Source organism: Anser anser, assembly GCF_964211835.1.
Source record: "Anser anser genome assembly, chromosome: 15".
Classification (NCBI taxonomy): Eukaryota; Metazoa; Chordata; class Aves; order Anseriformes; family Anatidae; genus Anser; species Anser anser.
In genome coordinates, this window is record NC_139736.1 from 6201848 (window position 1) to 6219457 (window position 17610).

The 17610-nt window shown below is 49.3% G+C and overlaps 1 protein-coding gene across 5 annotated transcripts in view; it reads left to right on the forward strand.

Annotated features, from left to right (window-relative positions):
• ADAP1 (ArfGAP with dual PH domains 1) overlaps positions 1-17610 on the forward strand; it is a 70217-nt gene that overhangs the window by 10711 nt on the left and 41896 nt on the right. For 2 of the 5 annotated variants that reach the window (XM_083799487.1, XM_083799486.1), the window contains exons 3-4: positions 11856-11986; positions 13747-13838. In XM_083799487.1, the coding sequence (XP_083655613.1) occupies positions 11856-11986; positions 13747-13838 (223 nt within the window). Of the gene's footprint in view, positions 1-1502; positions 1850-3214; positions 4089-4225; positions 4247-11855; positions 11987-13746; positions 13839-17610 lie in introns of those variants that run through there. The other 3 variants (XM_083799485.1, XM_083799488.1, XM_083799489.1) reach the window with 3 other exon arrangements.

The following is a 17610-nucleotide window of genomic DNA, read 5'->3' on the forward strand; positions in this document are numbered from 1 at the left end:
TAAACAGAGACTTTAAAACCAGTCTCCCTCCCAGCCCCTGCCCCTGGTAAGTTCATAATGACTTGCAGCATCCCGGCTGCTGTGTGAGGGATTCAGCAAGTGCCTGTGCTGGAAATGCCGGAGGACTGGGGCTGAAGTGCAAATGAAAACCTCACCTCCTGGCTTGGATTTCGGTAGAGCTCTGCTCCTGTAAGCATTTACACCAAGCGGTAGTCCCACAAATTGGAATATAACAGGGTTTTGGAGGATTAGGGCTGTGATTCTGTGCTGGAGCCAGTTGGACTGGTGTAAGTCCCTGGCAGGTGTTAGCAGCAGCGCTGCTCCAGGTTAGTATTACGGGCTGGGAGGGTGAAGGCAAGGTCGCCTCTGGGCACACCAGCTGCTTGCTGCGGCTGAAAAACCTCAACAAAAGGACTCTGTGTGGGATTACGCCTTTGGTTAGCATGGGAACGAGTTTCCAGATGTCATCAGCCTACACGTGTACAGGCAGCAAGCGGCAGCGCAGCGCGTAGCGCCGCACAGCCAGCGAGGAGCAGCCTGACGTCAGCGCGGAACAATCAGAAATTAACTCGGTTACGGCTGCTCGCCTGATGGCACAAATGCAAAGGTCAGTTAGGAAAATGTATTCCAGACAACGGGGGCATTGTAAAGGTATCAGGCCGTGGTTTTGCCCGTACGTAAGGGTGTATGCTGGTTTCTTTGCACAAAGTGTTCTCTGGGACCTGCCGCCCTGCTCACATCCGCGTACCTTGGCAGGATCGAGGTGGTGGTTCGGGGTGGAAGGGTTCCAGGAGCTGCCTTCAGCCCTGCGGGCAGCACAAATGGCAGGAGCGGGGCTGTGCAGGGGGTGCCCTGCTCTGCTCGAGGGAGCAGAGATGGACAGTTTGAATGCGGGGCTCGCTCCACAAAACCCAAACCCTTTCTATAACCAGAGCTGCATTTACCACGAATAAGTCAAAGCAGCCTAACAGCTGCCTGCAGCCTATGTTTGAGAGGATGGATTCTGCAGGGGTCTTTCTCCAGCCACAGCCCTGAACCCCTCCTCTTGGCAGATTTCCCCCATCACCGCCTTCAGTTACCCTTAGTGGCAAAATGGGGGCCGGGAGCGTTTGCCCGGAGGCCAGGTGAGATGCAGCAGGGGGGGCAGTCCTTGATCTCAGCACAGCCGTGGTGCCCCCGCCCCAGGTGGCGTTGGGATGCCCTCCCCCCAGCACTCCCTGGGCACCGAGGATTGGGGTGCAAGGTGTGGGGGGGCACTCAGCGGGTGGTCCTGAGATACACGGAGAGGAAAAAGGTGGCGATGTCCTTCTGGAGAGCAGCGCAGCCGGGAGAACCCCAGCTGCGCTCAAGCAGCGAAGGGCAGGACTCCGGGAACCCCCTGGGGTGGAGGTGGGGGGGGGGGCGCCCCAAATTCCTCCGGAGCCGGAGGGCGGCCGAGATGGGGACCCGGGGGGGGAGGCGGCGGGGTGCGGGCGGGGTTGGGGCGCGGAGCCCCGACGGCGAGCGGCCGCTGGAGGTCGCGGGCGAGCGGCTCGGCGAAGGGGGAGAGGCGGGAGGCGGACCCGGCTCCGTGCCCGGGCGAGGAGGCTGCGGGGAGCGGAGAGGCTGGAGCCTCCCGGGGGCTGGGAGCCGCCGGCCTGCCCCTCGCTCGGGGCCGCATGGAGCAGCAGCAGCAGCCCCGGCAGCCCCTCGCCATGAAGCTCGCCTAAAAGAAGCCTCGGCGGAGCCTCCCCCCCCCCCCTCCCCAGCCTCCGCAGCCCCCCCATGGCGAAGGAGAGGAGCAGGAAGGCGCTGGGCGAGCTGCTCCAGCGGCCGGGCAACGCGGCGTGCGCCGACTGCACCGCACCCGGTAAGGGCACGGGGGGGCTGGGGGGGGCTCCGAGCCCCTGCTTTGGGGTCTTGCAGACCCCCACCCACCCGTACACACGCAGCCGTGGCGGGGGGAGCAGAGGCATCGCCGCTCCCGCACAGCAGCAGCCTTTGCCCGCAGTGCCCCCCCCTCCGCTGGGCTCGGTAAAGCTGGGGGCTGCGGGACCTGCCCGGGAGAAGGGGCTTGGAAATCGCGGAGCAGGTGAATTCGCCTTCCCCGGCCTCTTTTTTTTTTTAAAATCGTTATGTATTTTAGTCGCTGCATGGTAACAGCTAAACGTGCGTTAGGTTGGGCAGGGTGGCTCAGAGAGGTGTAGGGATGGGATGTCCTTTCAACCTCCATCACTCCATAGGCAAAAAAATAATAATAAAAATAAATCCTGCTTCAGCTGAATTACTGATGCTGATTTCTATGGGATTCCAAGCTCTCTTGGATACCACCATTCAGCTCCCACCGTCACCAGTGGTTTCAGGTTCCCAGCCTGCATCTCAGGAAGCTGCAGCACACTTTCAGAGGCGTTGTGGCTGGAGAGGACAAAGAACTTTCTGCATGGTGTGAACTGCTTTGCAGTGCTGCGCCGTGCCGCGCTGCCTGCCCTGCTCCCACCCATCTGCTGTAGCAGCCCCCCTCTTGGGTGTCGTGCTGAGCACAGCTCGGGCTCGCCAAATAAGTGGCTCCCTAAATTGTCCCTTCCCGGAGGACGCTTTGGCTCAATGGGATAATTCTTCCTTGCCCTGCGTGTGATATGAAGCCCCTCCGCAAAATGGGAAGTTTCTCAGCATCAGCAGAATAGGGGTGAAGCTGTAGGTCAGTGAAATAGCTCATGCTGGGGAAGCGTGGTTGTTGTTAAAGACTAAACGGGCTGGTAAAACAACAAAGATGTGTTTTGCTTTTGGTGACACTTGCATGCAGAGATATCTTGGTGAAACTTGGAGAGGCAAATGTGGGCCAGTGTCTTTTGTAACACGAGGTGTGCTACATTAACATCATTCAGCCGCTTTGAACTGTCACAGCATTGCTTCCCTGGGACTGGACCTCTGTTCTGAAACCCAATTTCTTTAATTATCGCTGTGCTTCGGTACCTTTGGCAAATAAGAGCTAGCACTGGTGCTGTAATGTGCTTGTGTGCTCAGAAGGGACAATAAATATGAGGTGCCCTGGGTTATTTAATATAAGATGCATAACTTGTGTCTGTAGGTAGTATATGAAATATTCAGGCTGGGTCTGGTTGCTCGTCCTGGGCAGGTGAGGCAGGCCAGGGCTTTCTGAGTGTGGGTAGGAGGTAATGTGGGACAGGTGGCTGGAGAGCCTCCAGAATGGGGTGTAAGCGTGGTCTTGGCTGAGAAGTGGGACGCACAGAGAGAAAGGTGAGAGCTGGCACCGGGTGGACAGCTAGAGACAGAAAAGTATCAAAGCAGAGAAAATAAAGTGAGAACGAAAGAAGAGGAGGGTGGAGAACGAACAGGAGATGCAAAAGCACGTAGTACTTCTGTGCTCCTACATGTCGTCATGCTGCTGATCTGGTGCACCTGCGGGGAAGCGAAAGGTCAGGATCCCTGGTTAGTCATGATTGCTTCCAGGTGGGTGTGTTCCTTCCCTGAAATCCTGAGGTGGCTCGGGAGCCATGATGAGAGGTAGCCATTTAGCTCAGGGATACGGATAACAAAGAGTGGGATGGGTTAGAAATAAACCAGGTGAAAATTCTTCGTTAGTCAGTTTAATTCATGTATTTGGAAACGAGCTGGGTTTTCTTTTGCTCTTGGAAATGTTTGTTTCAGAAATCTACGAGTCAGTGGAAGTTTCTCCCTCCCTGCTGTTAAAAAAGGGTTTGTCTTTTGTTCCTGAGCCTCACCCAGGTGCCAGAACAGTAGCCACAGCCCTGGAGTGAGGGCTCGTCCCAGGCATTGTAGGCTCATGTAACAAAACCGCGAGTTCCTGATGCAGAATTGCTTGCAGCTGGGCACCGTTGTGACTAAGCTGTGACCATGCAAAAAATCAACCACCAGGATGGAGAGGGAACGTCAGGGAGGCAGCACCTTTTCTCCTAGGCTGTGGAAGGAGCTTTGTCCTCTGCAGGGTCGTCACCTAGCTGGATCGCTGGTGAGCTCCAGGCAAAACCTCATGATTGCCTGGCTCTGGGCCAGAATTTGCCACTTTAGATCATCTGAGCTGAGGACGATTTAAGTGGCCAAGTCCTAGAACCAAGGCTACTTGTGGGGTAAGTCTTGAGGGGCGTTGAATCTGATGCTCGGGAAGGTCAGATCTATGCTCTCTGTCTTCCCCAGGACCAGTGTGTGGGCTGGCAGGAAAATCTCTTACGCAAAAGCAGAGCTTCCGTAGCGTTCTCCCAGACGAGATTTTGAGGACATGTCTCAGGTAGGGGAAACAGGCTTACTGTGCTCTGGCCGTGACAGCTGGGAATGCAGGAAGGATGCTGAAGCAGAGACAGCGTGGCCAAAAAAAAAAACCATCACTGTGGCTACATTTCACACTTGCAGTTCTTGTTTTATTTTAAGGTTTCGTAGGTTTTTTTTTTTTTTTTTTACTAATTGCTGCTTTCCAGAACCTTAATTTTCAGTGAAAGGTGTTTCTGAATTAAAAAAAAAAAATCAGTTGCAGAAATGTCATCCATCCATAACGAGTAGTGAGATTGCATTAGCCACATCTTTGAAACTGAACTGTGGGGTAGGAGCCACAGCAGTAGGGTTGTTATGGGACGTGGGGTGCCCTGCCCTTACGCTCTCCTGAGTTGAAGTCGGGGTCCCAGATGTCGTTTTGCGCCATGTTTGTTTTGGTGGGTTTAAAGACGTGCTTTCACAATGAAGACAGCATGGTAAATGCAGCCTTAAGTGCAAACTGAGCGATCGCTCTGAATTGCTGGTGTGTAATGGCTCTCAATCTATTAGAATAATCTTTTTTTCTTCAAGACTACTGTGGCAGTTCAGTGCTTTTTTTCCCCCCTAAACGATTCTTTGTCTCAGGCAATCTTTCCACACATCACGAGAGCGATGGTTATCTCAGGGCATAACAAGACCTTGAGTATTTCTCCCTTTACTCCATTTTTCTGTAATTTACCGTTGTGTTTCCCCTGAGCGAGAGTCATTTTACATTGTGGGGGACAGTGAGGCTCTGATGACAGAAGTGGAAATCCCATCAAAGTATCCTGCAGTTTAAACCCTACAGTAGTTTACATGGCTTTTGTTTCTCTCTCGTTTTTAATTATTATTTTCATCTTTCTTATTTGGGTTGGATTATTGGGGACCTGGACCCTGGAAGGAGTAAGGGAAACATCAGCCTTTCTGTGCATGGGGCTCAGGTGGGGTGAAACAGAGAAGGAACAGAGGGTGAGCGATAGAGGGGAGCCTTATATCAGAGGGCTTTTGTGCTGCAAAACTGAGTGGATTTGGTATTTTGGTGTAGTGGTATATATAAAAGCCTGAGGGTGGGTGGTGTGCAGCTGCGGGGGTTATAAACACCTTCCTGCAGCCCCAGCATCATCTTGTTTCTAAAGCAGGTGAAGCTTTTCCAATCCCTTGCTTTCATGAAATAAGGGCGGTGATTCTAGGAAAACACACAAGTGCCAGGCATGGCTTGATTTGTCGTGGGTTAAGGAGGGCGCTGAGAAGATCTGATCTCAAGCCTCTCCATCCCGTATCCGCTCCCCAGTCCTAAAAACACAGATTTGGAAGGCAGGTGACTGAGTCATCGGGTCCTGTCTCGTACTGTCATCCGCAGTGACATCTTCTCATCCCCTCTGTGGAGCAATGGGGCTCTGCCGTGGAGCTCGTTCTCTCTTTTTGCCCCCACCACCTCCCACTGGAAAGCTGTTCCAGAGCTTTGCTGCTCTAATGGCGTGAAACGGTCTTTTCATTTTCAAGCTAAAAGTGGAAACTTGTTCCCGCACCTCCATTGTCCTCCAACTTAAAGAGTTCTTTTTCTTCCCAGGAATTTGCCAGCTCTTCTCCCTTGGCATAAACAGAGTGGAGGGAAAGAAGGGGGGAAAAAAAGTCCTGTGGCCATTGTATTTAGCCACGTTCTGCAGGGAAAGGGAACATTTTCAGACAAAGGATGTGTAACGTGACGGTGCTATCTGTCCTTTCCCGATGCCCAGGCTTGCAGCAGTGCTGTGGGTTGCAGGCAGCAAGCAGAGGGGGCTGCTGAGACCTGACAGCTGAATCAAAAGACCTTGGCAACTTTAGTGCCTTCACTGAAAAATGTTCCTACTTAACGAGGAGTGTTGGTGGGAGGCTGTTTGGCTTCAGTTTTAATGTCTTTTATTGTTATTTTTAAACATGCATGGCCAGGGCCTGTTTATTAACCTCCTAATCCTTTCCCAAAGTAAATAGCAACAGAACTTCAGTGCTGAACATGGGCTTCTCCTGACTGTGGTATTTAGCAAATCAACAGCAGCCGAGTGGCAAGCAGAACGGGCTTTGCTTGCGTTGACTGCACTAAAACTTACACCAGTGATTACATCTCCTATCACAGGGCACAAGTTACCTTTCTTGTGCAGGGTAAAAAGAGGTTTTGCCTACCAGCAGAGGTTCTTTTCTCCCCTCTGATAAATCTTTATCACCTCAAACAGGGGAAGGAGGTCAGAAATACGTGTGGAAGCTCCATCCCAGTAAAAGACTGGCTCCAGCTCAGCCAGTGTAGCTGGGATGCAGCTCCACAGCTTATGGCCCAGGCCGTCGTTCGCGTGCTGGAGCCAGTGGCGTGAGCTGGAGGATGCGTTTCTGGGGCGCTGCAGTGCGTTGGCCACGTTCTTGCGGATGTTTGTCTTGGTCAGCACTGGTGCAATAACTAGCTTAAGGCAAAAGGTGGAGAGGGGACATGTGGGTGAATTTTGTGACTCAGTTCTTGCTCTATTTTGAGCCTATTACTTCTCTACTTCATGTGGGTTTTACTCAGGTTGATGGCATTTAGGGCTTTTCGAAGTGGAACCTTGTTTTTATAGCCAGGGTACTGGAAAGATTGGTTGAAAAAAATATGTGCCACTGCCATCCCACCTCCAGTCTTCTCTACTCTCCTTTTGGTTTGTATAAATTATCTTATCTTGGTTCTCGTTTATTATTTTTGGGGGTTCAGCCCTAGTTTTTTCCTCTGTGGGCCATTCTTACACTTAGTAACGTTGAGTTGAAGCTGCAGAGTTCATTTGCTGTATGCTGGGTTTTCCTGGGCCTTGTGGCCCCAGGAGGCTGGTCGGGGAAGTTAATTTCTGAATTTAGCTGTGTTGCCCAAGTGTTTCAGTTTTGCTTTGGATGCTTCTCTAATCTCTGACTTTGCCTTCCCTTTCAGATGAACAAGATATGAAAATGTCACCCCAATGTCCTTATCTTGACTTTAGTTTAGCTTTATCTATTTATTGTTTTTAAATGAAGTTGCATCATGTTTTTATTTTTAAAGTCATTATAATCTATTTACAAGTGACCAAAAATCTCTACTGCTTTGTGCAGTGAAGTTTTCTAGAGCAAGCATTGGTCATTCTGGAGCAGTGATGCTGAAGGATAAGAGACTTTCTGCACTTAAAAGACTTCATTTGGTTTAATGTTCCCTTTGTTCCTTGTTAGTCTTTATTCCTTTTGGCTTGGCATAATGGAATAAAGTCATTTGTGTGGAACTTAGGAACGGCAGAGAGTTTTCATTAGGCTTCACTGCTGTTTGCTTGACACTCTGGAGGCTTAGAAAAAATCATCTTTTTTTGGGCAGGGCCCAAGTGGTGACTAGTGCACCAAAATGGCAATATATCATAATCTGGAAGAGTGAAGAGTGCGTGGCAGTGACTGCATTTGCTGGATCAAAACAAATGAAGTGGCTTAAATAAGGTTACTGAAATCCCCAGGGGTCCAGGGCGCTCTGGCCATTGAGGTATGTAGCAGCAAGGTGATCTTCAGGTGGCTGCAAAGACTCCAGCTGGCTGCTGCTCATGCTACGTCTGCTGATGGTCACTGCTCTGCAGAAGCATCACTCCACTGGCTGTGCAGCAGGGAAAGTCAGTTCCCTTAACCTAAAAGGTGCCACCAGTTCTTCCCCAAACTTCCTTTCCCAGTTGTGTAAAGACGTGGATTTAGTCAGATGCTTGATAAAATGTTGTCTTGTCTCAGAGTCTATGTTAGTGCAGTCATTTGAAGTGTTGAAGCCTGCTATCATGCCAAAATTGAAGATCTCTGTCATTATCTGCCATGAGCTGAGGATTTTTCATGTCTTTTGTGCTGGAGAGCAGAAACAAAGACAGAGGAGCAGTGATGTGCTTTGGGGAAGGCTGTAGCTGCTGCGTGCTTTATGAAGGACTTTAAAAAAGGATCCCTGCAGAACTGGGTGCACACCCTGGCCAGCTGCCTGTGGATCTGCCACCAGCTTCTGCAGATCTGTGGGTGCAGTGGCTTTGTAGCTGGATTTCTCTGAAAACTGTGTCACAAGCACGCGGGGCAGGCTGTGGGGCATGAGTGCGAGGGGGAAGTGGCCTTTGCAGAGACCTCCGGAAGATGGAGAAAAGGGAATCCTCCGCCCTCCTTCCTGCCCAGGGGCAGCGCAGTGACGCAGAGTCACAGGGATGCACCAGCCTGGGGGCTTGCATGGACCATAACCCCCCAGCTTGTTCAGAAAATTAGAAATTTGCTAATAGATTATTTTACCAGTTACACTTCGGAGAGATTTCCCTCAGTATATCAGTTGGTTTGGGGGATTTCACTACTTAGCGATTTTTTTGGAGGGGTCTTACTCAACTCCTGAGGCTTTTCGATCTCTTCTCCATAAGGTTCTCTTTGGCGCTAAAAACCATTGTTAAATTTGTGTAGTTCTGGGCTGCAGCTCTCGCAGGGAAGCAGGCCACAAAGAGCCAAGGATGTACAGCTCTTACACCACCACCCCCCCTACCCCACATCCCCCTTGCTGTGTGATTTTTGGATTGAAGAGTTATATATTGTTAAAGCACGTAGAACAATGAACAGGAAGTTGCTATTAATGTACAGCAGCAGCGCAAACTGCCCGGTGTCAGGTTCGGTAAGTGCAGTTAAATGTGCAGCTCTTCTGCGGTGCTCCCCTACGTGCACGGCGTGTGATGCTGCCGTTTGGTGGAAACGGAGCTCAGAGCTGAGTAAAAGAAGAAATGCTGTAAGAAGGGTGACCAGGAGGAAGGGGCAGGTGTGGTTTTATCGAATGAGCTGAGATTATCCCTTCTAAGAGTTGGGTCTTGACACCACTGGCCGTGTGGTCTCCATCTCTTTTGTGAACACACGTATGGGCTCCTGTGTATAGCCCAGCTTTTGGTTTCTTAATTAAACACAGCTTGATATTGTGTGGAGTGGGAGGGATATAAGTTTAAGATTCTGGCCTAAAGAAAATACTGTTGATGTTAGGAGAATGTCGTAAGGCCCCATTTGTGGATAAAGCTTACTGCTTAAGGTGCTGTTAGCCCATGTTGAAAAAATGTGGCTTGGGTATGAGTTGGCTCAGTGTCCTTCAGACCTGACATCACCTCTGTCTGAGCCCAGGGATATTTTTACAGGGTGTTCCTTCACCGAAACAGATCCTCACCCCTGTCTTGAGGAATATCTGATGTCTCCTAGTCCCGTAGCACACATCAGTGCAGGTGGTGAAGGGCTTACTTCTTTGAGAGGACTTGGAAACATGAAGCTGCAGACAGTATAAAGAAATCTACCTACGTGCCTAAGATAAAACTGTTAACGTAAAACAAGTGTTGAAGCTCCTGATTAAATCCCACAGAAGCCAATGCATGCTTTGATACATGTTTCCCTGAGACAGGTGCTGCTGCAATCAGATATCAGTGCTCTGGGAAGGCTTGAAGTGTGATTATTGTGTAGCAGCATGGCTGAGCACATGGTGCTGCTGACTGCGCTAGCTCCTGACTCACAGACTTTGCTACTGCCACCTCCTCTTCCTCACTGCTGCTGTCATTTGCTGCTCTGTGGTCACCCCATCCCACAGACCCTCTCACCATCCCTCATGCCTGATCCCTCTCTGCTATCAGACCTTTACCATGGCCATTTTGACCCTCTCTGCTTGCTGCAGCGTGACTTCAGCAGGCTTTGTGTTGAACTATGCTTGAGGATAGACCTATAACTCACAGCTAGAGATGAGGATGGGGATTGTGATGAGCTCCATGTGCTCCTTTTTGCCTATTTTTTTGTTTCTTCTTACAACTGAACCAGCTTTTGGGTTTGTAAAGCAGCTCCTGGACTGCCATGGGACAGTGGTGCTGCAGTGTATATAATTGTTGATTCTTGTTGTAAGCCTATAATTCAGTACCTGGCAGCAGCTATTGTAATTGGGGTGCCTGTCTGCTGAGTGCTTCTTTTGTGATGTGAAGGAGAGTCGGCCCCAGGTGAGCATCCAGGGATCTGGGCCGATGGCACAGAGCACCCTCTGCCCTCACTGGTATTGCTGGATGCTGGTGGCGCTTGGTTCCTGCCGCAGTATGCTTAGGTTGACTTGCACGTTTTTTTATTTGCCATGCTTGAACTGTAGTGGTTGGAGTCCTGCGTGAGGATGGGAGGCCACATGAAATACTAAAAAACACCTTTATGTCTGGCCGCTAGTCCCCTGTGATGTGGCTGCTGGCTCTGTGGGACTTGCAGCAACTTGGGAATTCGGTCTCCTCTCCAGGGTGGACACTTAGCTGCGTCCCATGGGGCTGCTCACTTATAGCTAAACACGACCAGGGAACTGGATTTGTCCCCTCCGTGGTGTGCTGGGGTCTGGTGGCTGTCCTCACAGGCAGGGGCTGGCAGCAGGCCTCGGCTGCCCACCCAGAAGAGCTGTGGTGCCCCGCGCCACCCTGCTCCCTGCTGCGCTGACACGGCCAGGCCGTACCCATGTGTGAGGAGAACGTGCGTTCCCCTGCTGTTACAAATAACTGCTGCTCCGTGAGGAGCAAGTGTTCAGCAAATTACTGTGGGGAAATAAACAAATGATGGTGGTTTGTGAGGAAGCAAGGCCTGCCCTCATTGCTCGGTGGCGGCCTAGGCCTGGGCGGCCCCCAGGCCTGTGCTGGTGTGGGGAGGATGAGGCGAGCAGCCCATGCTGGGAGCAGTTCTCCACAGGGAGGAGGCGGAGGAGCCGCCATCGGTTGTGTGATGGTTTTGTGGCTGGCTTGGCGGCTTGTCAGGGAGCTCTTTCTTCTGGGGTGCAGCTGGAATGGCAGGCGCTGACATTTGCTGGTCCGGGTTCAAACAAAGAGGCCTGTATTGGTATTATTGGTGATGAGAGACGCCGCTGGATGCGTCCTGCCCTCCGCCGCTTCGTGTCTGCGTTTTGGGCACTGCCTCTGGTGGCTGGCAGCAGCTCTCCTGAGGAGGAATTTGGAGATGAGGGACGTGTGTTTAAAGTGCTTTGTGTGAGACGTCAGCTCAGGGCTGTAAACAGCGCGTGGTTTTGCTCAGAGAAAGCACAGAGCTGCCACCAGCAGCCTTTTTCCATTAAGGCGAGGGCTGGAAACCCTCCTGGCTCAGAGGCCTTTTCTGCCGTGCAGCCACGACTGTGGGAGGAAAGTCTGTGTGCTGCATTTCCACTGTAAAAAACAATAAATAAAGTAAGAACTGTCAAAGCAGAGAAGCAGCATAAGGGTTTCCCTGAGCTGCTTGATTTATAGGGGAGTTTTGCTCCACACAGGGCTCATTGGGCGGGATTTGCTGGTGAAGGGTAGACATTTTGTTCTTCATGTGAGTGTGGATTGACTTCTGGGGTTCTTGGGCACATGCAGTTGTCTGTGTATTGGGTTTCTGTGAATAACTGCTGCAATTGAGATTGCAGTTCTGTTAATTATTAGTGTAACTGGTATAACTGTTAATTTAAACTAATATAAACCTTTTTCTTGTATTATTACTTGATGCCTTTATAACCAGGGAACTCAGCCCTGGTGACTCCTTACCTCCCCTGCCATCCCCTGTCCTGGCCACCTCTCCTGCCTCCCGTGCTGAATTTAATAGACCAGCCAAGTGCAATTTTCTTTCTGTTTTTCTTTCAGATCCGGACTGGGCATCCCATAGCCTAGGGATCTTCATCTGTTTGAATTGTTCAGGAATCCATCGCAACATTCCACAAGTCAGCAAAGTGAAGTCTGTCCGTCTGGATGACTGGGATGATGCTCAAGTGGAGGTACATGAGTCTCAGGCTTGAAATGCCAGTGAGCTCGGGTCATTGTTTTACATCACTGATCTAAATGCCACCTATCCTCTGGCTTCCTCACCAGCAAAGCAGTAAAACCAAGTCCTCTCTAAAGATACTACAGCAAATGTGATCCCAGGAAACTAAATTCCTCAATGCGGGAATGAGATCTGTGGTGCTGTACTTATGAGATCTGGTTGAAAAATGGAATAACCATTTCATGAAGAAGTTGGGAGGATTTCTCCTACCCCTATAAAATATCATTAAAATAGTGTGTAGAAATTATTAATTATAAATGGACTGTCTCCATTTTCTCACATTACCTCCAGCTGTAGTCTACCATCCCTGCCCAGCTCAGCTGTTTCTGACTTTCTTCCACTTAGCATTGAAAGCTTTTAAACTCAGTGTCCTGAAGAACTGAACCCTTACAACATAAATTCTCTGTATTTATACAACACACCTGAATAGATTTGGATGATGTTGCTAAAACCAACCAGGAAACCTATATGCTTTGACTTGTTATCTTTAAAGGCATTGAGAATGCAAACAGTCATTGATTTTTATCTTATTTTGTAGATTTGAGGTTTTTCTGAAAGCCACAGCTCTCAGTCATGTGTTTTATGAGGAAAATAGGCTTTTGTTTTGCATGGGCTTTCCCTTCCCTGTTTTTTTTTTTTTTGAGTAGACTGTGTATGTAAACTCAAGAACCTTCAAAACATGAAAGTAATAAAAAAAAAAAGTGCTTAGAAATAATAAAATAAAAGCTTAGCTGCTTGTTCTGCTTGTGTGCTTGGCATTTGATACAAGGCAAAACATATTTAGCATGGGCTGTATGGGAGGAGATGTTTTTCTTAGGCTTGTAAAGTGACTTTCATTAAATAAAATAACATCTATGAATAGGAAAAGATATGGTTTTGTTTGCAGTGTGTTCAGCTAGCCATTTTTATAAGAGGTTAGGAGGAAAGAAGGGCTGTCAGGGCAGATAATTTTATTTATTTTTTTAATATATTTCAAGTTCCTTTTTGAGGTTGTTGGCATGGCTTTGCAAAAATAAAATCATCCTTTTACAAGCGATGTGTTCCTCACCAAAGCAAACAGCATAGGTCATACTGTCAGGTTATTACCTTGCTGGAGCCATCTCTGGGAGCCATCACGTTCCTGTGCCTGCAGGTGGGACATGCCACTGTGTGCTGCCTTCTGCTGTCGTGGGAACCAGTGGAAATTGCGCACGTGTGACTGGGTTGCGCACCCATCCCCAGCACTGCATTAAGCAGATGCTCTCAGGGAGTGGGATGTGATAATTTTCAGGGCAGTCCCTGTCCAGTAGGGTGGCCTGGCTCCTAGGAGGGACAGCAGCCCAAATGACTGAAATGATCTGATGGGATTTCCTATCCTACAGCAAATCTGTAGCAAAAAACCCCCACCCTGATAGTATTAAGCAGACTGCTGTGGGATATTGAGCACCGACAGTTTTAGCTCCTTTTTCACCTCCGTGCCCTGTCTCTGAAATGCCAGGCTGGATCAGAGATGTAATATCTGTATAGCCAGAGTGTCGATGGGTCTCCAGGGCTAATTTCTGAGGCTTGGTTTGCAGGCACAGCCTTTACAGCATCCTTTCTGCACACAGAGAAGCCTTTTAATAAATAAACACAGGCCTCATCCCACTTAGTTTATTACTCTGTAGAAACAAAGGAGGACAAGAGGAAATAGCATTAAAATTTCTTAATTTTTTTTTCTCTTCTCTTTTACAGTTTATGGCCGCAAATGGAAACAATGTAGCAAAAGCAAAATATGAATCAAAAATGCCACCATTTTATTACAAGCCAACATTTCTTGACTGTCAGTAAGTAAATACCTTTGCTGGTAAACAACATTTGTTTGTTTGTACAGCTGCAGCCTCCGTAATGTTTTAGTTTTAGCATGATACATTTTTTCCGCTGCAGAGGGGAGTTTCATTTATAGAAAGCCCTGAAAATCTTTGTTCTTCTGAACGCATATGGTAGAGTTTATACCACGCGTGGGATCTTATTTAATAAGTCCGGTTGAGATGATGCAGAGAAGTCAATAGTTTGTCTGTTCCCCAGACTCTTCCAGGTTCCTAAGGCTACAAAAATGCCAATTTCTAACCATTGATTTCTGCCTTTTCAAATAGCCCTTCTGCATCAAAACATAGCTCGCTTATCTGATGTATGAGAGGCTATGTTACTTGTAATACAGAAATGCTGGGTTTTAGTGCCAAAATGGTGGATTTTTTTCCCTTCTTTTTTTTTTTTTTTCCCTCTTGACATGACAAATAATCTCCTCCATGGGGACAAGCAAAAAGATATTGTATCCCTTACCGTGTAGCGTAAACCTTCATCGTAAGCTGGGGCAGACTTTACACACCACGGCAGCTGAGCAGACAGAACGTGCTGTACTGGCCAGGGAGCAAGGAGAGAATGAACGGGTGGTGTTTGTTCTGCAGGATTGTTTTCTAGGGCCTGAGCCTGCCGTGTACCAAGGGAGTTTTAAATGTATGTGAAAACGGTCTTTGCAGAACCTTCTCTGGAGGGCATAAATTCCAGAGCCAGTATTTTAGTATTAGCAAACTGGTGAGTAGTAGCCCTGAGATTGCTGCTTGAACTGCTGTCACCAGTGAACAGGAGGTTTTGTTCAGCACCGTGTTATGAAAATGCTTGGTCTGTATATGAGGCTCTGAAATGCATTCAGACATTAAGAGGTGCCTAAAATTGAAATATTGGAAGCATTTGTAGGACTCCCTCTGTGAGATGCTAGCCTTTGAGTAGGAAGGCTCTGCTGTGTTCCCCAAATCTGAAATCACACCAAAAGTGAGCCAAAGGGTTCACAAGAGTCTCGGCTCATTTTCAAGGTGACTTTATATTCTTAATCCTATATTTGTCTTCCTACATCATGCAAAAAGCCTTTGTAGAAAAGAAAGAAGAGGGCACCCGTTGTCCCTGTGAAGTATATTGGTGGTGCATCCATTACCCACTACTCAACAATGCCCAAATGCTAAATGTGGGAAGGCCCAGGTGTGAACAGCACTGCCTGGCCTTACAATAACAGAAATCATTCGTTTGTGCACAGTTGGCAGATCTCGGTTTTGATCTTAAAATGGCTTCTGGCAACAACTTCCGCAGTGCCTGCAACTGCAGGAGTGATTTGAGGGTTGGCCAAGCCACGGTGTGTTGTGGAGAAGCATGCTCTGAGTGTGGTGTGGTTATCTTGCCAGGATTATTTTTCTCAAGAAAAACGTCTCAGTGCCTTACCTCTCCTCGTGCTCCAGCACCTGTGCTTTGTGGGAGAGAGCCCAAGGAGGAGCTGCCAGGAAGGAGCTCCCAGCCAGAGCGGCCCCGCAGTCTCTGTGGTGTGTAGTGTTCATCCTGGGGAGCAGACAATGCAAATTCAGCTCAACATGGCAGCACCATTGTTTATTTTGTTCTCTATTTTGGAGGAAATATAGCTTCAGCAAAAATAGCTTTAGCAAAAGTGACTTTTCTTTCCTTTTTAACTCTGCCTCTCCCAAGAAGGAGAGAGGAAAGAGCCCACGTTTGTTTGACCATGTGGGGAGGCTGAGACCTTTCTGTTCCCACTTTGAATGGACGCTCCTGGGTCCTGACTTGAGGAAGGCGGGGGAAGATGGTTCACCGCTAGAATAAGTGGGGTTTCTTGGGGGCTCAGAAGTGCTTGTGTGGGTGAGGGTCTGAAAGGTCAGGGCTATGACTTCATAGGGACTCGTGATGGAAAAAAGATGCCTCAAACTGGGCAGCTGGAGGAGGTGGAGGGGACTTGCCTTGTGACAGTCAAGGACAAGACCTGCCGTCTGACTGTCTGTGCTCAGGTGACAGGATTGCTGCTCTTCTGCCTAGCACTGATTTCCCCACCCAGATGGAGGGATGGGAAGACCTGTCCTGACCCTGCTGCCTGCTTTCCTACGGGCTCTGGCATGCCATTGGCCCACCCAGCTCCATGCACAAAAGCCTGCCTCTGTCTCCCCAGGGCAGATGTATCCCTTTGCTGCAGGGCCCGGTGGCCTCAGATTTATGATGCGTGTCTCAACATCTCCATGAGGGCTGTGGTGCCCCTTGCAGATGCTTCTAGCATCCGTGTCATCCCTGTGCATCCACTGCTTCGTGGATCCTGCTGAGTAAATAGATTGCACTTCCTAAGATGGTGCATCTACAAAAGGAAAACTGCTGCTTATTTCTCTTTTGCTTCTCCGTGGAGTTGGGTTTAAACCAAAAATCTACGGTCTTTTGGCAGAGCATTACTCATGCTTGTTTCCCTTGTCTTCTCCTTAGCATCTCCTTGATGTAAAGAAGAAAAAGTGTGCTGCAAGCTTGCCGTGCTACCCAAATGGCAGGAGGAGTTGCTAGCTATGCCAGCAGCAACTGTGACGTGGATGCTGTCCTTGATAACCGGACAGCTCTTACGGAGTGCTGTGGTCCTGAGAGGATCCAGTACCACATCTGTGTCTCTGAGATCCAAAATCCCAGCAGTTGGTTGTGCTGTTTTCAGACTTGCTTGTACTTGGGATATTAAGGATGGTCTTCACCTAGTGGTACTTCTCCTAGCAGTGACAGCGCTGGGGGAGTTTGTCTCCCTGTGTCTCAAAACAACCTGCAAGCTGTAGATTTAGATGGAGATGCATCCCACTGGCTTTACTGGGCGCTGTGGGCGTTTGGCAGTGCTGGAGGTCAGCACACCTCTGAGGCAGCTGTGCCCTCCTGCGCTGGAGGGCTGCTACTGAACAGAAAAGAGCCAGAAATGGCAGAGGCTCCCGCCCAACTGATCCTCGCTGACTGCAGCTCCTGATGCTAAACTCAGGGGTATGATCGGATTTTAACCTCCTTCAACTGACAAGCTGCAAAATAATTGCATTGAGCATAATGGGAGTGACGTGTATGCAACCCATACCGAAGGGTTTTTGTTCCATCTCACGTCTCGGTTAAATTCAATTAGGTGATGGCGTGCCAGCCCTAGCTGCTGTCGTGTCCTTTTGGGGCCATCCGACCCGTGCTGTGTGTTGTGAGGTGGCTGTGAACTGCGCCCAGCTCCCCTCGCAGCGGTCAGGCTGCGAGCACGCGGAAGCTGGCCCTGCTGCTCAGCCAGCTTTCAGACCACAAGCGTTTTCATCCCTTCTGCTGCTGGGCTGGCAGAAATGACTGTGGCTCGTTCTGAGCTCACTTAGTTTGGCTTCCTTTGATAATGCAGCATGGGCTTTGCTTCTGCTGTATTTTTCTTTCATCCTGTGGTGCTGTTGCGCTCTGGGGAGCTTTGCCGAGCGGTGGCTGAGCTCCAACCACAGCCCCGTAAAAGCAGTCTCCGAGATCACGTTGACCCTGCTGGGGTGGCTGCTCAATCTGCAGCCCTTCCCGGATGCCTGGTGGAGATGTGTGTGGCCAGGCTTATAACCTGTGAGTTATAAGGGGGGCTAAGGTTTTGTTGTTGTTGTTGTTTCTCTATTTAAGGCTTTTAATTTTGTTCTTAATTAGGAGGCAATGCTAGTCCTCCTGCAAGCTGCTGCTTCTGGGGCGGTTTATCTGCTCTGTGCTTGTAACTTGTGGATATTTTGCATAGGGATGGTTTTCAGCCTGCATGCCCGAGTTTCAGAG